General features: G+C 39.4%; 1 protein-coding gene across 3 annotated transcripts in view; it reads left to right on the forward strand.

The window, feature by feature from the left end:
* The window catches only part of TNS3 (tensin 3), a 198214-nt gene that overhangs the window by 119513 nt on the left and 59313 nt on the right, over positions 1-19388 (forward strand). For all 3 annotated transcript variants that reach the window (XM_058180998.1, XM_058180999.1, XM_058181001.1), the window contains 3 exons: positions 4601-5863; positions 14172-14344; positions 19232-19352. In XM_058180998.1, the coding sequence (XP_058036981.1) occupies positions 4601-5863; positions 14172-14344; positions 19232-19352 (1557 nt within the window). The remainder of the gene's footprint in view (positions 1-4600; positions 5864-14171; positions 14345-19231; positions 19353-19388) is intronic.

The raw sequence follows: 19388 nt of genomic DNA on the forward strand, positions 1-19388 counted from the left end.
TTAGGGAAAGATTGCAAGGAGATGACAGGTAGCAGGGAAGAACAGAACTGCTTAATTCATTCTTTGCATCTGTCTTTACACAAAAGGGGAAAAAAACCCAGTCAAATCTATCAAAGCACTATCATAAATGACATATGAGGAGTACAAGTCATAATAGGCAAGAAAATGGTAAGACAGCACTTATCTACTCTAGATGAGTTAAGATCACTGGAAAAGATGGATTATATCCAGTGGTGGGATTCAACTAATTCAACAACCGGTTCTCTGCCCTAATGATTTCTTCCAATGACCAATTTGCCAAACTGCTCAGAAGGTTAACAACCGGTTCTCCTGAAGTGGTACGAACTGGCTGAATCCCACCACTGATTACATCCCAGAGTTCTTTTTTTTTTTGAATTTTTTTTTAAAACAAAAAGTATATTTTTGAATATATACAGATATTTTGAAAATATCAATCAGGTACATAGTCAAATCCAATTCAATTTTCCACCACCCTTATTGTGTAGTTTATCCAATATATTTCCCTTTCCCTCTTTAAATTTCATTGTTTGCATATCTCTAACATAAAATGCATTCTAACCCTCTATCCTGAATTTAATTCTAAGTCTAGTTCCCCAGCTTTTTGCCCCCTTTCTTATCTCTCCCGTCTACATTAAAAAGCCCATATTCCCAATCACAGATTTCTTTCTTTTCACTCTTTATAATCAGTATCCATAGTCATTACATTTCACTAAACAAAGAAATAATTATTCTTAATTTTATCAAAAGAAAAACAATGACAAAAAAGAAAAAACTAAGTAATACCAACTAGCGTTCATTATTTCAAGAAATCTCTTATACATTTAATTCTCACCTTTTTAATATTTCAAAAAAGTCTCTTTAATATTTCAATCTTAGTCTATGTTAATTCCTTTCTTGTTTTCCTTTAAAATTCCTTGTTTTAAAACACTATATTCTTGTATTTCAATAAGCTGCTCATATCTGTAACTTCATTATCAATCTTTTCTTAAAGCAAAAGTAAAAAGGAGCAAACATTTCTCTTATTTCAAAAATTTTCATGCTTATACTTGTATATTCTCTTAGAAGTTTTAATCTCAAATTATTGCAGTTTAATTATATATGCTTAAAGTTCCATATTTTCTTAACTTATCCTGAATTTCTATTGACTCTCCTTTTCTACTTTTCCCCCCTTTTTATATCTCTTTAGTAACCTCTGTATAATCTTTTAGATTTATATTTTAACATCATAAATTCTTTATTCACTGTCACTGCTAGAAGCAGCTCTTTTTTTCTCTAGATCATTATTATTATTCCAGTCTTATAATTGTTTCTTGTGTTCCTTCTTAGAAGTCGTTTGTGTGTTTCTCTTGTTGTCAGTTGTTTTCTGCTTTATTCTTTGAAGTTGTAGATCTTATTCATATGAAGGTCAAACAGCTTGTTGGTAGAAACCTCCCTTAAAGTTCTCACAGTTTCTTATCTCGGTCATAGGAGCTTTTCAAGGATGACCAAATGCTTGTGGTTCAATTACATCCCAGAGATCTGAAGGACTTATCAAATGTGATGTTGGAACCACTGAACCATATTTTTCAGAGCTCCTGGAGCACTGACGAACTACTAAAGCCCTGGAAAACAGCGGATATTTTCCCTATCTTCAAAAAAGGAAAAAAATGAATCCAGGAAACTACACACCAATCAATACCTGAGAAGATCCTGGAAAAGATAATCAAGCAATGAATCTGTGAACAAATAGAAATTAGAAACAAAGTTATTACTGGAAGCCAACATAGGTTTGTCAAAAACAGATCATACTAGAAAAATCTTATTGCATTCCTTGACAATGTGACTAAATTAGTGGAGCAGCAAAATCTCTGAACATTAACTTCAGGCTTTTAACAAAGTCGATCATAATCTACTTCTTGGTAAGATAGCATCACCACCAGATGGATTCATAATTGGCTGATCAACTTTACACAATATGTAGTCCTCAGTGGAACTGCATCTATATGGAGGGAAGTATGCTGTGAGATACTGCAAGGTTCTGTGTTAGGCCCAGTATTCTTCAATGTTTTCATAAATGATTTAGATGAGGAGATAGAAGGAAAATTCATCAAATTTGCAGATGACACCAAGCTGGGGGGAAAAGCCAAAACTTTAGAATATAGGCTCAAGATCCAGAAGATAGTGATAGACTGAAGCCCTGGATCCACAAAATACAAGTCAATGATGAGAAAAGGTTTTATACTTAGGCAAGAAAAGCCAAATGTTCAAGTATAAAATAGGTGGCATGTTAAAAGCTGTAACTGAGAAGGTTCTAAGTGAAATCAGAATGGCACAATAGCAATGGATGCATCATTACATGACCTGAAAAACCAGATTAGGGACAGATTGCCATAGAGGTAACATATCTATGTAATCACTAAAAGTTGACATTGACCTGATGCAAACCCTAAATTCCAGGAAGATCTTCCCAGATTCTAAATGAGTGCTGCACTTAAAATACAAGAAAGAACTTGGAATAGCCCTCTCAAGGCATTAAGTCATTTTATGCACATGATATCTAAATCACTGTATGAACATATCTGGAGCATATACTTGGTACCCACATCAAATTTGAGAAATATATTTAGTTTTAGAAACTTTTATGGCACAAATATGTATTTGCTTCCTTTGGTGCAAAAGAAGCCCAATACGGCCTTAGTGCTGTCATTACTCTTATCAGAAATAGATTTGATTTGTTTGTAACTGATTTCTGAGGATTTGTCAAGATATTTGGAGGATGAATATGAGATTAGTCTTTATATGTCCCTGATGTTTGTGAATTTCTTTAAGAAGACAATAATTTTGGTTAGAATAATTCATTGTTAGCCCTCGCCCCCAGTAATCCATTTGGAGCTATAGACAAGTAGGCACAAAACTTAAATATGTAACTTAAGTAAGAGATATAAAGAAGCATAGCTGCTGATACCTGTTGACTAGGGAGGTCTGGAATTGGCTCCTATGTATTTGGGCTGAAATTCTAAGATTTGCAGATTTAGAAAGTTGTAAGGACATTGTAGGCCAGTAGTTCTTTCCCCTATTAATTACCTTATTTAGGTACAATAGGATTAATTTATATCTTAACTAGTCTTTTTGAAATTCAGCACTGTCTGGACAATCCCGTAATTTTATCATCAATAATATGGCTCCTGATACATTGAGAATGATGTATACATTGCACTGTAGAAGAGAGTTATACTTCTCTGCACTGTTTCCAATGAAAATTCCATCATTGTGTCTATTGTCAACCACAAGGGAAATAAGCTAATATTCTTTAACTGTAGTACGATATCACATCTGGTATTCTTTGAAAGGCTTAGTTTGAAAAGAAATTTGAAATACTGACATGGCATGATCAAGTCTTATCTCTGTTTACTGCCTGCCACTTCAGAACTTATACCCATGTTGGTAATTCAAAAAAATGAGCAATAGTTCTGCAGAAACAAAAACACCTTACAAAAAAATTGTAAGGTGACTTACAACTACAATTGAACCCAAAATTTCTGTTGCTAAGCAGGACAGTTGATTGTTAAGTGAATTTTGCCCCATTTTACAACCTTTCCTACCAAAGTTGTTAAATTAGTAAAACAGTTGTAAAGTGTTCTGGTTTCCTATTGACTTTGCTTGTCAGAAGATCACAAAAGGTGATCATATGAGCCAGGGATATTGCAACCATCATAACTATGAGCCAGTTGCCAATTGTCCAAATTTTGATCACATGACCATGGGGATGCTGCAACAGTTGTGTGAAAAATGGTGAGAACTCACTTTTTTCAGTGATGTTGTAATTTCAAAAAGTCAGAGATGTAAGTTGAGGACTATCTGTTCCCTAAATATCCTAGGATGGTATTTTCTGCAGTGATTGTTAAGCTGGCTGGTGTTGTAGATGTTCCAAAAGTTTCACATTATTCCTTTCCCCCCCTCCTGTTTTATCTAATTTAAATTAGCTTATGGGTAAAAAAAAATATTAACAGAAACAGGAGGGGAAAAAAAGGAATCATGTTACCAGGTATGAAATATCAGATCCATAGGTAAAGATCCAGTTAAACTGATTTATTGCTAGTCATGCTATGCACAAAAATCTTGTTAACTAATGGTTAGCATCTGTTTGGGGTTAGATAGGGTCAGTGGCAGATTGGAGTTATTTTGCTTGTGGCTACTAGGGATTCTGGATTAGTCTCTCATTTAACTCTTCCCCCAGGTTCTACAACTCCATTTCCCACAAAAGCTTTTGAATCAAATTGGAGTTGGTGATTCTCTGCTATTATTCATTCTGCAGTACTAACAGTTGTATGATTATGGAGCCAATAAATGTTCGGCTTTGTTATTGCATCACAACAATCTATTTTGTGGAACTAGTCAAAGATGGAAATTGTGTTCTGCTCAAAATGGAAGCATTAATGTAAATAAATTACAGCAATTATAGTATTAAGGTTGACAGAATTAACAATCACAAGCCCTGTTTCTACTGCTATATAAATCTCTCTCCCCACCCCATTTTTACTGTAATATCTTTTCTTCTTCATATAGTAATTATGTTTTGATTCTCATTTCTCCTTTACAGTGCTGCACTCACATGGTCCCATTGATGGCAGCCTTTATGCTAAGGTGAGGAAAAAAAGCTCCTCTGATACCAGCATTCCAAGCAGAATCAAAGGTACTGCAAGTAATAACTCTGACCATAGTGATCATACCCTATCTGTGGGCAGTGATTCAGGACATTCTACAGCTTCTATCATGACAGAAAAAGCTGAGGAACATCCTCCAGGACTAAAACGAATCTTGAGTCCCCGGGAAAAGGAAGAACTTGATCAACTGCTTAGTGGCTTTGGCCTAGACAACTCGATCATTCAGCTCATGGATACGACTGAGGCCCAAAGCAAACATAGTGGGACTCGTCATATAGTGCCAGCCCAAGTTCATGTGGATGGAGATGACAAACACAAGGAAAGAGAAACAGATATTCTAGATGATGAGATGCCCACTTATGATCTTCACAGTGTGGATAGTATTGGAACATTGTCTTCCTCTGAAGGTCAGCAGTCTAACCACCTTGGGAATTTGAACTGCCATAAAAGTTGTCAGAATCCCCTCCTGTCAGATGGCTTTGGAAGTAATATTGGAGAGGAACATCATAACATTCTGGCTGCAGATCTGGGAATTAATGTTGACTCTGTGTATGAAAGGCCCTTTAGAAGGATTGATACAAAAAGTTGTCAGCAGCTGACAAAGAATCCTCCAGTTTCCACCCATCCATCCTATAGCGCCAGTAGCTATTCAACTCAGACATGGGTGCGCCAACAGCAAATGGTAATTGCTAATCAGTATATCAGTTCTCCAGAGAGTGAAGTTGGATTTGGTATTCATAACATAGTTGCAAATGTGGGCAACCTGGAAAATCAAGCCAGAGTTCCAAATACACTTTTCCAAAGTTCCAGCAGTAGGAGTGAGATCCAAAGGAGGCTTGGGAGTATACCAACTTCTAGTAATGTGGTTGAAACATCTGAACCAGAGGTTTCTAAATTAAGATTTCCCTCTGAAAAAAGTGCAAATAATAATGAATTGAAACAGAATACAGGAAGCAGTGCTGGAGTTTTGCCATCTTCACCAACTTTGGATATTGATCAGTCAATTGAACAGCTAAACAGACTAATTTTGGACTTAGACCCAACATTTGAGCCTATTCCTACCCGCATCGGTGCTGTCAACACAGATTCAGATCAACTGAGTGGCTTTGTCAGTCCTCAAAGAGATGAAGAAAGGCTCGGGAGGGGCTCTACGTTCCATGTGAAAACTGAGATCACTACCAAAAACTCATCCCAGCAGGGTGAGTTGTTGTAAATATTATATTAATGCGATATGGTTTCTCTTCTCTTCTACAAAAAATTCCATTTGATAGCTAATAGTATGACTAACTCTTAAAATACCATCTTGAGCAATGGAATGTGTGTGAATGCCTTCTTTTCATAGACCTGTGGAATGTTTAGAGAAAACTGAACAGTCGTTCATTTTTTATAATTAACTGATTTTTCTCCACCTCTCATATGAAAAGAAGTTTAGTCTTACAAGACTGTCTTTGTATGCTTTATTATATTACATTCTAATTATGGCAAGTAGAATTCTAAACCTGGAAAAATGAATTTCTAGAACCTAGAAATTCTTACTTACTTAGTATCCCTCCTTTTTCTTACTTAGTATCCCTCCTTTTTTTATTCTTCTTATTTTTGTTGCTAGATGTTTCCTAAGAAATGGTGGCAAGAAAGGAGGAAAAAGACAATTTGTCAGTCAAATATCAGCTTTTTAGATTTGAAAGAATTAGTATCTGCAGTGCTATGATTAAATTGTGAAATTATGCAACTAATCTAAGACTTTTTGAGCTATCCCTGTCAAGCATTTTTTCACAAGTATTTTTTGAATGGCCCATGACTAATATGCTGTGTTAAAAATTACTATTCAAATCACATTTTTTGGCAGAAGCAACTCAAAGTTTGCAATATGGAAGGACACTTTGGATTTTCAAGCTGTTTTTGAGCACGGAAGGGAGATTGGTAGTAATACATTGGTGCCATACTTCAACTATCAATTAAGCAATATCATCTTATGGATCTCATCTCTGGTCAAGTAGGGCATCTCTGCTGTAGTCCCAGTTCTTAGAACAGCATCCCGTAGGACCATGATGGTGAACCTATGGCACGTGTGAAACTGGCATGCAGAACCATCCCTCCAGGCACGCAAACTATCACCTGTTGCTCTTCCGGATTCTGGTGCACTGGCCAGCTGGTCTTCACATGTGCAGGAGCACCAGAAACTGAAACAGCAGCTGCCAGTGCGCATGTGCATGCCGGGAAGATGAATATCTGCTTTCCGGTGCATGCATGTGCACCAGCCACCTGGTCTTCTGGTTTATGGCACGCATGTGCACACAAAGACAAGCTGGCCAGTGCGCATGAGTGCACTGAAAACTGGAAAATCATCTTCCTGGCATGAGCATGTGCTCCAGGTGGCTGCTTTTTTGGTTTTTGGCGCGTAAAGACCAGCTGGCCGGTGCACTGGAACCCGGAAAAGGAAGGGGAGCAAAGCTGCCAGCCAAGATGGGCAGTTCAGGACTTCCCTCTCTCCCCGCCCAAGTGGGCTTCTTGCACAGCCCCAGCCCACAGCACACTATGCATCTGCAGTCTGGAGTGCCTGGCTAGCTTGGGCGCATGAGGCAGCTGGACAGCTGTTGCCCTCTGCTCCTGCCACTGTGAGGGGTGAGGGGGCCGTGGTGGTTCTCATGCCGCCACTTCTGGCCAGGATGTTGGAGCAACCAGGAAGAAAAGGAGGAGGAACTGTCACTAGAGAGACAAGCTTCCCCAGGAGGGCTGGAGGAGAGTGCAGCATGGAGACACCACCAAGGGGTAAGAGGTGTGCTGGGCCGGGAAGTGGGAAGGTGTCACCGAGGGATAATAGGGAGAATTGCACTGGCTTGTTCTCAGTGGCAGGCTGGTGGGGGGCGTACTTCATCCCAGCCAGAGTTGGAGCAAAGCTCTCCCACCTGCTGGCCCACAAGCCAAGCTCCAGGAACACCGATGCCCCTTACCTCCGAGGCTGGGAAGGGGCTCCAGCTTTCCAGCAAAGGGAAACGGCTTTCCCCGCCCAACTTTCTCTCCCTTTCTGGGGCTGTGGAACCAGGTCATCGGTGGGGATGTCCTGCCACCCTGACGGAGACCAGAGGGCAGGCATGGGGGCACAAGGATCCCCAAAGGTAAGGCAGAACCGGCGCATGCGCACCAGATATGCGCACCAGAAATCAGAAGACCAGGTGGCCGGTGCGCACACCGGAAACCAGAAAATCATCTGCTTTTCACAGTGCCAAAAAGGTTCATGTGTTTTGGCACTCGGTTTGCCGAGTCCTGTTTTGGCACTTGGTTTGCCAACACTGCCTTAGGGTATTTTTATTGATTACCCATACAGATTTTCAAAAAGAGACTGGAGAGCTCTTTATCTGGAATGGTATTGGTCACCAGCTTAAGCAGGGGGCTGGACTAGAAGACTTTGAAGGTCCCTTCCAACCTTGTCATTCTATGCTCTTTTTGCATAATAATCATTAACTGTATTGAAAAACTTTTGTTGGCTTAAATGAGCTTCTATACTGAGAATTAGCTGAAACTTTGCCCCCATCTCTTCTCTTCTCTTCTCTTCTCTCACATTCCCCCTTCCCTCCTGTAAACACCGATCCACTATGCTTAACTATGCAATCCAAAATAATTCTCCAAAAGTTGCATTATAGATATCAAACAAACTAAACTATCCAGTCCAAAATAAGCTGTGTCAAGACCCTCCAAATGTTGCATTATAGATATCAAACTACACCCACACTAGAACTCATCTCAGTTCAGAATTTGTGGGAAGAGTCAAATTTTCACAACTTTTGGAAAGTCCAACCGGGATGGGACTGTCTATATATTAGGAGGCTATCTCAAAACAGGCCTCATGATAAGGAATGCACTTCCAGATGCTTATCAGGTGAAACTGCTTCACCAATGAAACCTGCTGGAGCAGATCTATTAGGCATCATTTCCAGTGGTGGGATTCAGTCAGTTCACACTGGTTCACCCGAACTGATAGCTAATTTTTTGAGCAGTTGGCAGGCCATGCCCCTGGCCCTCCCAGCCACTTGCCTCAGATGAGGCTGATATATCCAATAATGGCTTTGACTGGGCTCCTGGTGCTGGTTGAGACCGAGTGGGTGGTGCCCTATTGGCCCCAGATAGCAGGGCTCACTTAGGAATTGGAGGCAGCTGCAGCAGTTTTCGGATTCCGAAGCAGCTCAAGCAGGGCTTAGCGCATCCTCAGGAGTCTCTTCAGCCACCCCTCCAGGCACCAATACCACCTCATTTCATTGCCAACGCCCCTCCCCCCAAAAAACCCCACTTCACTCCCAGCATCCTGGCTGGGAGAACACTCTCCCCCCTGGCTGAGAAGCCACATATCCACACTGGCCGGGAAGACGCTTGCCTGCCTGATCTGAGAAGCCACATGGCTGTGCTGCTGAGAAGATACTCACCTGCCTGGCCGGGGAGCTGCCTGGCTGCGCTGGCTGGGAGAATGCTCTCCCCCCCGGCCGAGATGACACATGTCCGCACTGGCTGGGAAGACACTTGCCTGCTGGCTGGGAAGCTGCATGGCTGCGCTGGCTGGGAGAATGTTCTCCCCCCTGACTGGGAGGCTGCATAGCCACATTAGCCAGGAAGAGGCTCACCTGCCTCGCGGGGAAGCTGCATGGCCACGCTGGCTGGGAGGACATTTGTCCCCCTGGCTGGGAGGCTGCCCACCCGCCTGACCAGTGTCAGAAGAAAAGATTCCTTGTGGGACAGAAGTTTTGTCTAGAAGGAAAAATATATCGAAACCAGTTAGATCATAAGTAATCCAAATATTATGTCCCATATTTCCCACACTAGAAATTTTTAAATTGCATACTTGTAGCATAAGTACACGAATAGACTTCTTTTATTATTTGGTAGGAACAAACTCTGTTAACAAAGGAATAAGTAGGGGGTGGGAAATTTGGAGGAGCTGAAATTTCTGTTCACTTCTTGCATTATCCCTAGCTGTACCTTAGAATTCAGAATGAAAATAAAAATATTGGACCCTGTTTCCATACAATTATTTTGTACTGTATTTTCCAATCATTTAAATAAGCTCATGTGATAACTTTTCCTACAAACTATTCATGTTAAGTATTTTGATAGGCTCTCTGAATTTGCAGAAAAGGTCCTCTGAGAAGGGTGGATTTGCAGTATTAAAAAAGAAGATGGAGAATGGTGATTTAATGACTAATCTATAATTAACTGAGGCCTGGGGTCCCCATTTGTACCACCCAGAGGGCCAATGCATGCCTGTACAAACCTCACTTGTTGCTTGGCAATTTATCTACTCCACCTGTATTTATATGTTCCTCAAAATATGTTTAAACTTTTTTAAAAAATGGGAAGCTGACATACCACAAAGCAAAACACCATCCTCCAGAAAAATCCTTTATTTCTTTATTTATATTCCATCATTATTTGTATAAGTAATTCAAAGCAGCAAACATTCCAAATATCCCTCCTCCTCCTATTTTCTCCACCACAGTCCTGTGAGGTAGGCTGGGCTGAGAGAAGGAATGACTGGCCCAAAATCAGCTTGTTAACTTGTTAACTCATTGAGCCATTTCTGAACTTTCCTGCAATGTGAAAAAGAGAGCTTATCTGCAGCCAGTGTTTTGTTTAGAAGTGCATCCGCCTGACTTGAAAAAGCAGAAAAATTATATGCGTAGGACTGTGCATTGCTATGGTGAACAGGGATGCATTTATCTGCAATTCTTTAAACAAAATATGGCCTTTTCTGGGGAAGAAAGGCAACTGCATAATCCCAGGAAGCTGCATAATCCCAGGAGAAAAATGCAGCTGCCTTAAATAATTGCAAACAGATGCAGCATTCCTTTCTCTGTGCTCTCCAAAATAATTTTTTTTTTTGCATTTGAATCTAAAATGCAGTGGTATAATACAAGAGGGCAAGTAAGAATACACAATTAAGAAATGTTATTTGAAATAGGTGCTTTGTAAACTTACCCAGCCACTGTTTTGCAAAAGGATTCACAACAATATATATGCATCGGAATAAGTAGTGGAATTCAGCCAGTTCCGGTGAACCGGTAGCTAAATTGCTGGTTGGCTCCACCCCTAACTGCCCCATTCCTTCCAGGAGTCCCCATGCACCCCATTTTGGGTTCCAAGTAAGTGCAGGGAGGCCTTCTAGGCTCAAAACAGGCCGCGGGTGGCGGCGCTGCTCCCTGTGCTCCATTTTGGGCTTAGAAGCTTCAGGGAGGCTTCAGTGCGGCATGCCCCCTCGTGGCCTGTTTTTGCTCCCAGGAGGCTTCAGGGAGACTTAGGCCCAAAATGGGGCATGGTACAATGCACCCCCCATGGCCCATTTTTGCTCCCAGGTGGTTTTAGGCCCAAAACGGGGCAAGGGGGTGGTGCATCCCCCCGCGGCCTGTTTTTGCTCCCAGGGGGCATTCAGGAGGCCGAGTGCTGCCTGTCACACCCTTTGGCCATGCCCACTATGGCCACGCCCACCATGGCCACACCCAGCCAATCAATCATTAGCGCAGAGAACCAGTTGTTAAATTATTTGATCAGAATCCAAATATAGGTATTCGATATATAATGTCAACTTTAGGTGACATTAATGGCCGCTTATTTTGTTTCTACTACTGGTAAAGAAATGAGTGAGAAATCATCATTTTTATAATTATTCCTGAAGTGATGTGTGTGTAAAAGGCAGCACTGATCACTGATCGTAACAGCACAAGAACAGGCACTAAGCACCAGGTTTACCATACTAGATAGAACTCAAGGGGTAGATCAGTGTCTCTCAGCTGAAAGATGTATGGACTTTAACTCCCAGAATTCTCTAGCCAGCCATCAAGGAGTTTTCATGGAAGATTGTGGAGAATAATAGAGTTAAGAATCTGTGGGTGTTCCGGATCCAGAAGGACAGGCAGGCATTAGATAATCAACCAGACACTGTAACAGTAGACAAATTAATAGACAAAGTCCAGAAGAGCTTGGGAGGCCAGGCAAGCGGGGTGAGGCAAGGTGCCCCTCGACGTAAGTGATGTCAAGTTGGCCACGGCCACCCAATCACATGACCACCCAGCCATGACCACCCAATCACATGACCATCCAGCCACATCCACAGAACCAGTTGTTTAAAAATTTGAATCCTACCACTGATCATTTCTATATCATTCCCTTTCTTAAGAAAGACCCTGACAGACAGCAAATAACCAATCTAGTCCACTAAGATTATAAAAATAAATTATATTTTCTTTTAGATTATAAAGAAAAGTTTGAATAGATTATAAAAATCTATTCAAACTAATTATTGTTCTCTAATGTCATATTCTGTTTGTATAATTGTTGGTCAGACAGATAAGGCCATAGGTGAAAAATCCTACCATTCAGATCTTTCAGAAACATATTTTAAAAAATATCATTTTTCCATTCTGCATTTAATTATATAAACTGCATTGTGAATGCTATCCTATATGTGCCTTTTTTTTCTAACTAAAATTATTCCACATTAGAATTTACAAGGAATTACAGCCTCTTGATAAATTTGGTTGAATATTCTACAGCTTTTCAAACTATGATAACTAGAACTATATACAGCTTTACTAAGTGCAGGCCATTTCTTTTTTAAAAAAAAAGACTATTGGCAAGTAATAATAATAAAAAAATCTTTTTAATTCCTTGTTAATATTTTTTCCAGTTTGTTTCAGCAGCAGCATAATGAGTCAATATTCTTATTCATATCTTACATGATACACAATTCAAAATTATTAATTCTTATATTATTAGGCAGTAATACTGCAGATCAAATTAGTACTTAAGTCAGGATTGTTTCCTCCATGTATATCACTTGATAAGTGTTTAACTGAATATTTGACATTTTAATCATTTCCTTTGAAAATATTCAATTTGGTTTTTTTATAATAATTGTATTAAATATAATTACAATAAAAACTAATGCAAACCCAAACATTAAAGAATAAAAGAGTAGAATATTCAGAAAGCAAAAAACTGAAATAAAAATAAAAATATAGTAAAAAATGAATAAAAAGTTCATTACAAATATCAACAATTAGTAATTTATCATCTCTTAATATACAAGAAATGATCACTTCTTGCCATATTCTATTTCTTATTTATATACAATTCTATATAGCATCATCATTTCTGTTCTAATATCAGCCTACTAACAATTGGTATAAATCTATTAAGGCTTATGAGAGATAATATACTTGGTTTGATCTAATAAACCAACTTTATATTCCTTTCTTTTATTTCTAACTATCCTAATTTTTAATCTGAATAACATTGTTGGTTTTCTCACTTTTTTTTTGTTCCTTCTCACAAAATTCTTCAAAATTTAAGCAAGGCCCTTTTGTAAATCCAATATAGAAGAACTGTCCAAATAATTCCCTTGGTTGGTTGATTATATATCCATTATTACGACATCAGCTAATTTTTATATGTCCAATTTAGTATTTTTTTCCATGTCATTCTTGTAGAAATCCCTTTTTAATTACAACATACTCTTCTTCCATAACATTTTAGTTTATCTGTAGTGACAGACACTATTAAAATTAACTTCTGAATCCATTGTTCAAAAATATCCTTCAATGCTTTTCCTTTTCTTTTTCTTTTTCCTTTTCCCTTACACTTTTTCCTCTCCTACTTTCTCAGTATTTTCCTTCTTTTTTCTATTTTCTATTTTGATAAACCAATTAAATTTTTTTAAAAAATCCTACAATACGTCCAATGTCAAAATATTCTGCTTCATTTTGTAATTGAAAATCAAGTTTAAATGTTCTTATCCTTTAAATGTAATGCAGTATTTTGTATGCTCTAATTTCATCTAGTGTCCATTTTAAAAAATCTTATTATTTTTGAAAACCAACGTATTTTTCATGGGAAAGATTCTTTATAATCAATTCCTAAATCTTGGTGGTTAGAATGTAGTATTGCAGGCTAATTCTGCTGACTGCCAGATATCCAACAATTATCCTCATATTATCTTTTAATTGTGTTCTGGGTAGAAAACCACACGGAACTTCATGGATGTAGTCTCATAAAACTTTAGATTTTCAGCTAAAATAAATGTTAAGAGTTTATAATCATTATGAAAAAAGAAAAATTGGCCTGTAATTCTTTACAGAAGTTAAATTCTGCCTTTTTAGGGGGGGTTTTAAAGATATGTAGGCATATTTCCATAAATCCAGTACGGATTTCCCCTGTAAAATTGAGTTAATTAAGTCCTTCATCAGAAAAAGTAATTGATCTTAAAAAATTGTATAGATTCCACTTGATAAACCATCAGGTCCCAGTGCTTTACTTGTCTTAGCTCTTTTAATTGCTTCTGTTATTCCAAAGATTGTTATTGAATTGTTCAGAATTTGCTTATAATTTTTTGATAATTTAGGAAGATTTTGAGTTGATATGTTATCAATTATCAATACTTTCTAAAGAGATTTCCCATTTCTTATATAGATTAATATAATAGTTCAAAAATATTTGAATATTTTTATTATCCATTTTTATCTTCAGGTTTTCAAGATGATGGGATATTAAGTGGAAAAAACAAGAAGTTAAATCCTGAATCTTATGACAATGATATCTCAACACAGTCAATATGCAGAAAGTATGGATGGACAAAATCTGATGCCCCTGACCATTCTTTAGGACTGGACTTCTTTGCCTCTGCAATAAAAACCAAAGAGGTAAGGGGAAAATGATTAAAATAAATTGGCATACTTGTCCCAACTTATTTTTTTTAATAGTAATATTTAAAAAGCGAAAAATATTTCAAATTTTAAAATGTGATCTGTGGATGTTCTTACTCTATAAATGGCAACCAATAATAATCAGTTACCAGTAAAGGGAAACATTTATAGTTCAGGGTTGAAATAAGGGGTCACTGGTGGTTTCTGAACTTGCTTGTTTTCTTGCGGATTTTTTATTACACAAGTTAGGTTACTTGACAGAGGCTTGCCCCATCAGGGTTGGTGGGAGTGGTCTTGAGGTTTCTTTGATTGGACTGTTTACTGTTAGCTTGTTTAATAGTTCCTTCATTGGAGTATTGTTTGCTTGTTGGTTTGATATTAATCTTGATCAGGGGTGAGATTCAGCCGGTTCGGACTGGTTTGGGCAAACTGATGTTAATTTTAATCTGGTTCACCAAATCGGTTATTGCAAGAACTGGCTGATCCCACCCACCCTGCCCCTCCCAGGAATCTCCACACAGCCCATTTTGGATGCCAGGTAAGTGCAGGGCCAGCACACAGGCTCTGGGAGGGCGAAAAATGGACCTACCAGAAGTAATAATAATAATAATAATAATAATAATAATAATAATAATAATAATAATAATAATAATAACAACAACAACAACAACAACAACAACAACAACAACAACAACAACAACAATAACAATAATAATATAATTTCTATATCACCTTTCTCTCAGAGGACTCAGGGTGGTTTCCAGCCAGGTAAAAACACAATAAAACATACAATATACAATCAATATACAGTTTAAAAAAAACCATTAAAAAACCTATTCAATTTGGCCCATAAATTAAAATACACACTAAACCCCTAAAAACCATAAAAACCCCATTAAAATTACTAATCATTTTATGCCAGCCCTGCGCGGAAGAATAAATATGACTTCAGCTCGTGGTGAAAGGTCCAGAGGTCAGGAAGTTGTCGAAGTCCTGGGGGAAGCTCATTCCAGAGGGTAGGTGCCCCCACAGAGAAGGGGGTCTGGCTGATGGCACCCTGAGGAGGCCCTCCCTATGGGAGCGCACAGGTCAATGGGAGGCAAACGGTAGCAGCAGGCGGTCCTGTAAATAACCCGGTCCTAAGCCATGGAGTGCTTTAAAGATGGTAACCAACACCTTGAATTGCACCCGGAAGACCACAGGTAGCCAGTGCAGCTTGCGCAGGAGCGGTGTTATATGGGAGCCACGAGTAGCTCCCTCTATCACCTGCACAGCTGCATTCTGGACCAGCTGGAGCCTCCGGGTGCTCTTCAAAGGGAGCCCCATGTAGAGAGCATTGCAGTAGTCCAGGCGAGAAGTGAAAAGAGCATGAGTGACCATGCATAAGGCATCCCAGTCTAGAAAGGGGCGCAACTTGCGGATCAGGCGTACCTGATAAAAAGCTCTCCTGGAGACGGTTGTCAGATGTTCTTCAAAGGACAACCGTCAATCCAGGAGAACGCCTAAGTTGCGGACCCTCTCCATTGGGGCCAATGACTCGCCCCCAACAGTCAGCGATGCTGCAGCTGACTATACCGGGATGCCGGCATCCACAGCCACTCAGTCTTGGAGGGGTTGAGTTTAAGTCTGTTCTTCCCCATCCAGACCCGCACGGCCTCCAGACACTAAGACAACACTTCGACAGCTTCGTTGGGTGGTTAGGGTGGAAATGTACAGCTGAGTATCATCAGCGTACAGCTGGTACCTCACCCCATAACCACGGATGATCTCGCCCAGCGGCTTCATATAGATGTTGAACAGGAGAGGCGAGAGAACCGACCCTTGTGGCAACCCACACATAAGGTGCCTTGCAGTCGATCTCTGCCCCCCTGCCAACACCGTCTGCGATCAGCCAGAGAGATAGGAGGAGAACCACCGAAAAACGGTGCCCCCCACTCCTAAACTCCCCAACCGACGCAGCAGGATACCATGGTCGATGGTATCAAAAGCCGCTGAGAGATCTAAAAGGACCAGGGCAGAGGAATAACCCCTGTCCCGAGCCCTCCAGAGATCATCAAGTGATGGAAGTCCGGAAACGGGTCTGTTTCCAGCCTCCAGAGGACCTCCGGAGCCCAGGGAAGGCCATTTTTGCCCTCCCAGAGGCTCAAGGAAAGCCTCTGGAGGGTGAAAATGTGCCCCCACCCCGTGGTGCAGGAGGCCAAATAGGCCACGCCCACCATGGCCATGCCCACCCAGCAACCAGGCACAGAACTGGTTGCTAAAATTTCTGAATTCCACCCCTGATCTTGATGTTAATCTATGCACATGTGAGTGTTGATTGCTAGTCCGAAACACTGACAGGAAAGCCATTAGAATATAAACTGATAGTAAACCCTACTCATTACTAGTACTAATGATGTTACCTAGCTTATGTAATGAAACATCTGAAGAAAATAACCAAACTCAGAAAGCCCCAAGGACTCCTCTGTTACCATGATTTGGACCTGCCAGAATGGGAATGGGAATGAGATTGCATATCAAATTAAAAGTAAAGAGGAATGAAATTTTGATGTAATTTATGAGGGTGTTCCTTTGCCAACTTATTTGCTCTGAACTTCCACATATTTGTATGCAATTCCTGACACTTTTTAAAAGACATATAATGCATATTAGTTATTTTCTTCTGTTAATAGAATGCTTTTTGTTATGTTCTTTGACAATCACTTAGCTCCTTTCATTACTAATTTATTTTTCAATTATTAAAAAATAAAATGGGACTTTAGATGCTTGCAACAGTGCAATCTTTCTTAAGAGTGTGCCAGTCTCCAAAATCATTTTTATTTCCAAGTGCATTTCTGAGTTTCAAGTCGACCCTCCCAGGCATTCTCAGAGTATAAAAATGGCAAATAGCTAGAGCTACCACTTTGTTTGAAAATGTACAAATCAATCCAGACTAAAGGAAGACTAAAGGTAAATTTGAAAATGGATTGTTGAGCTGCACAAAAAAGACAATTCATGAAGCATGTTGGTTAAATGAAGCATCCCCTTCTCCAAAGCATTAAAGCTGGCATACTCCAAAGAAAGCTTGCAATGTTGCTTCAAAGATTTTCCAAGTTTCTTTGCACACAAATGCATGCACAAATATTTTGCTGACAGTTTTAGCAAAGATGTTGTCTACGTAAATATATAGTTGCAAAGACAACTAGGGCAAACCTTGAAGTGTGCATGTGTGCCGATGCACATATGCACTCACCTCTCCTTCTGCATCCATTTTAATTCAAGTAATGTTTTGTAACTGACTACACTGACAACCAGTTTGTCATAGCACTCTCAACATGCTTCAAACTTCCACATGTGACCCAAAACCCCATGATGCCTGATAAGGTATTGTCAGTTCTTTCTTTCACATGAAGACATTTTAGTAAAATAAAAAAGGAACAGATAAAGAGCAAACACTTTAAAGGATTAGCGTTAAGGTTATGATATCTATTCAAAGCATTTCAATAGATTGAATAATGGTCCTGAACAAAATGCTGTTCAATAGGGAGAAATGATACAAAGATAAAATAGGGCTTTGCATTATTACTTCTGAGAAGAATCAGAAGGCTAGCATGAGATAAAAATCTTCCAATATCTGAAGAAATATCACAAAGACAGTAGGGATATTAATTACCATAATGCCTGACCCTAGGACAAAAATTCTTAGTTCAAGCTTAGTTCAAAGCTTGAACTAAGGTGGAATTTACTGAATATGAGAGCTATTAAGTAGTGGAACAGTCTGCCTCCTGAAGTCATGAGTGCTCCATCCCTGAAAGTTTTCAAGTAAACATTAGACAATCATTTGTTTGGGATGGTCTGAGAATTTCGGCAATAAGGAGCTGCAGGCTGTCTAAGGTCCCTTCTTTATGATTCTATTATTGACTTTTGCCACATTATACAAACCGCATGGTGTATATATATTGATAGATTCATAAATCTCTTCCTTTAAAAAAAATTGTGCAGACCTTGATGCTATCTGAGCTTGGTTGCTTGCTTGCAGATGTTTCATTACCTAGTTAGTTGGATGATAAAACATCTTGAAGCAAACAACCACGCTCAGAGAGTACTAAGGACTCTACAATTCAACCTTGAACTACAGATATTATCTTCTCTTCTGTTTGAAAAACTGTGCGATAGTCTATTGCCTTGGAAATCTTTGATATTGGCAGGTGTTTTGAGACTCAATTTTGTTATGGAAGTAAAAAGAGTAAAAAAAAAGATTCCTTCTAAAGTATTGCCTTATTTTGAAGGGGCAATATTTATAGGCTTCTGTACAAACACTTACAAGTTGGAAACCACTGTATTATTGGTCTTTAGAAAATTATAAAGCTGGCATTTCAACTAATTCTTGTTTGTTAATGTTAACCAGTTTTGTAAATCTATTTTTTAATTAAAACTGGCAAAATTGAGTAGAATAAATAGAGCTATCTAAGGTAAAGGAAAGGTTCCCCTCGCACATACGTGCTAGTCGTTGCCGACTCTAGGGGGCGGTGCTCATCTCCATTTCAAAGCCAAAGAGCCAGCACTGTCCGAAGATGTCTCCATGGTAATGTGGCCGGCATGACTCAACGCCAAAGGCGCACGGAACGCTGTTACCTTCCTACCAAAGGTGGTCCCTATTTTTTCTACTTGCATTTTTACGTGCTTTCGAAATTGCTAGGTTGGCAGAAGCTGGGACAAGTAACGGGAGCTCACCCCATTACACAGCAGCACAAGGGATTTGAACCGCTGAGCTGCCAACCTTTCGATCGACAAGCTCAACGTCCTAGCCCCTGAGCCACCATGTCCCTCCTAGAGCTATCTAGGAAGCTTATATATGATTATGAGAAATGGTTTTCCATACTGTAATTCTGTTTTACATTCCAGATGGGTGTTGTAAATTATTTGGAAAACCCAAATGAAGGAGATGGAAGCATTTTCTCACCCAGCAAGAACGCAACAGTTCCACTTACTCCAGCATTTCCTGTATCACCAAAGACTCCCTATGGTATGTGGACATGACTGTTTTGGAATGGTGGCTTCC

Source organism: Ahaetulla prasina, chromosome 4 (genome assembly GCF_028640845.1).
Source record: "Ahaetulla prasina isolate Xishuangbanna chromosome 4, ASM2864084v1, whole genome shotgun sequence".
In the NCBI taxonomy this organism is placed as follows: Eukaryota; Metazoa; Chordata; class Lepidosauria; order Squamata; family Colubridae; genus Ahaetulla; species Ahaetulla prasina.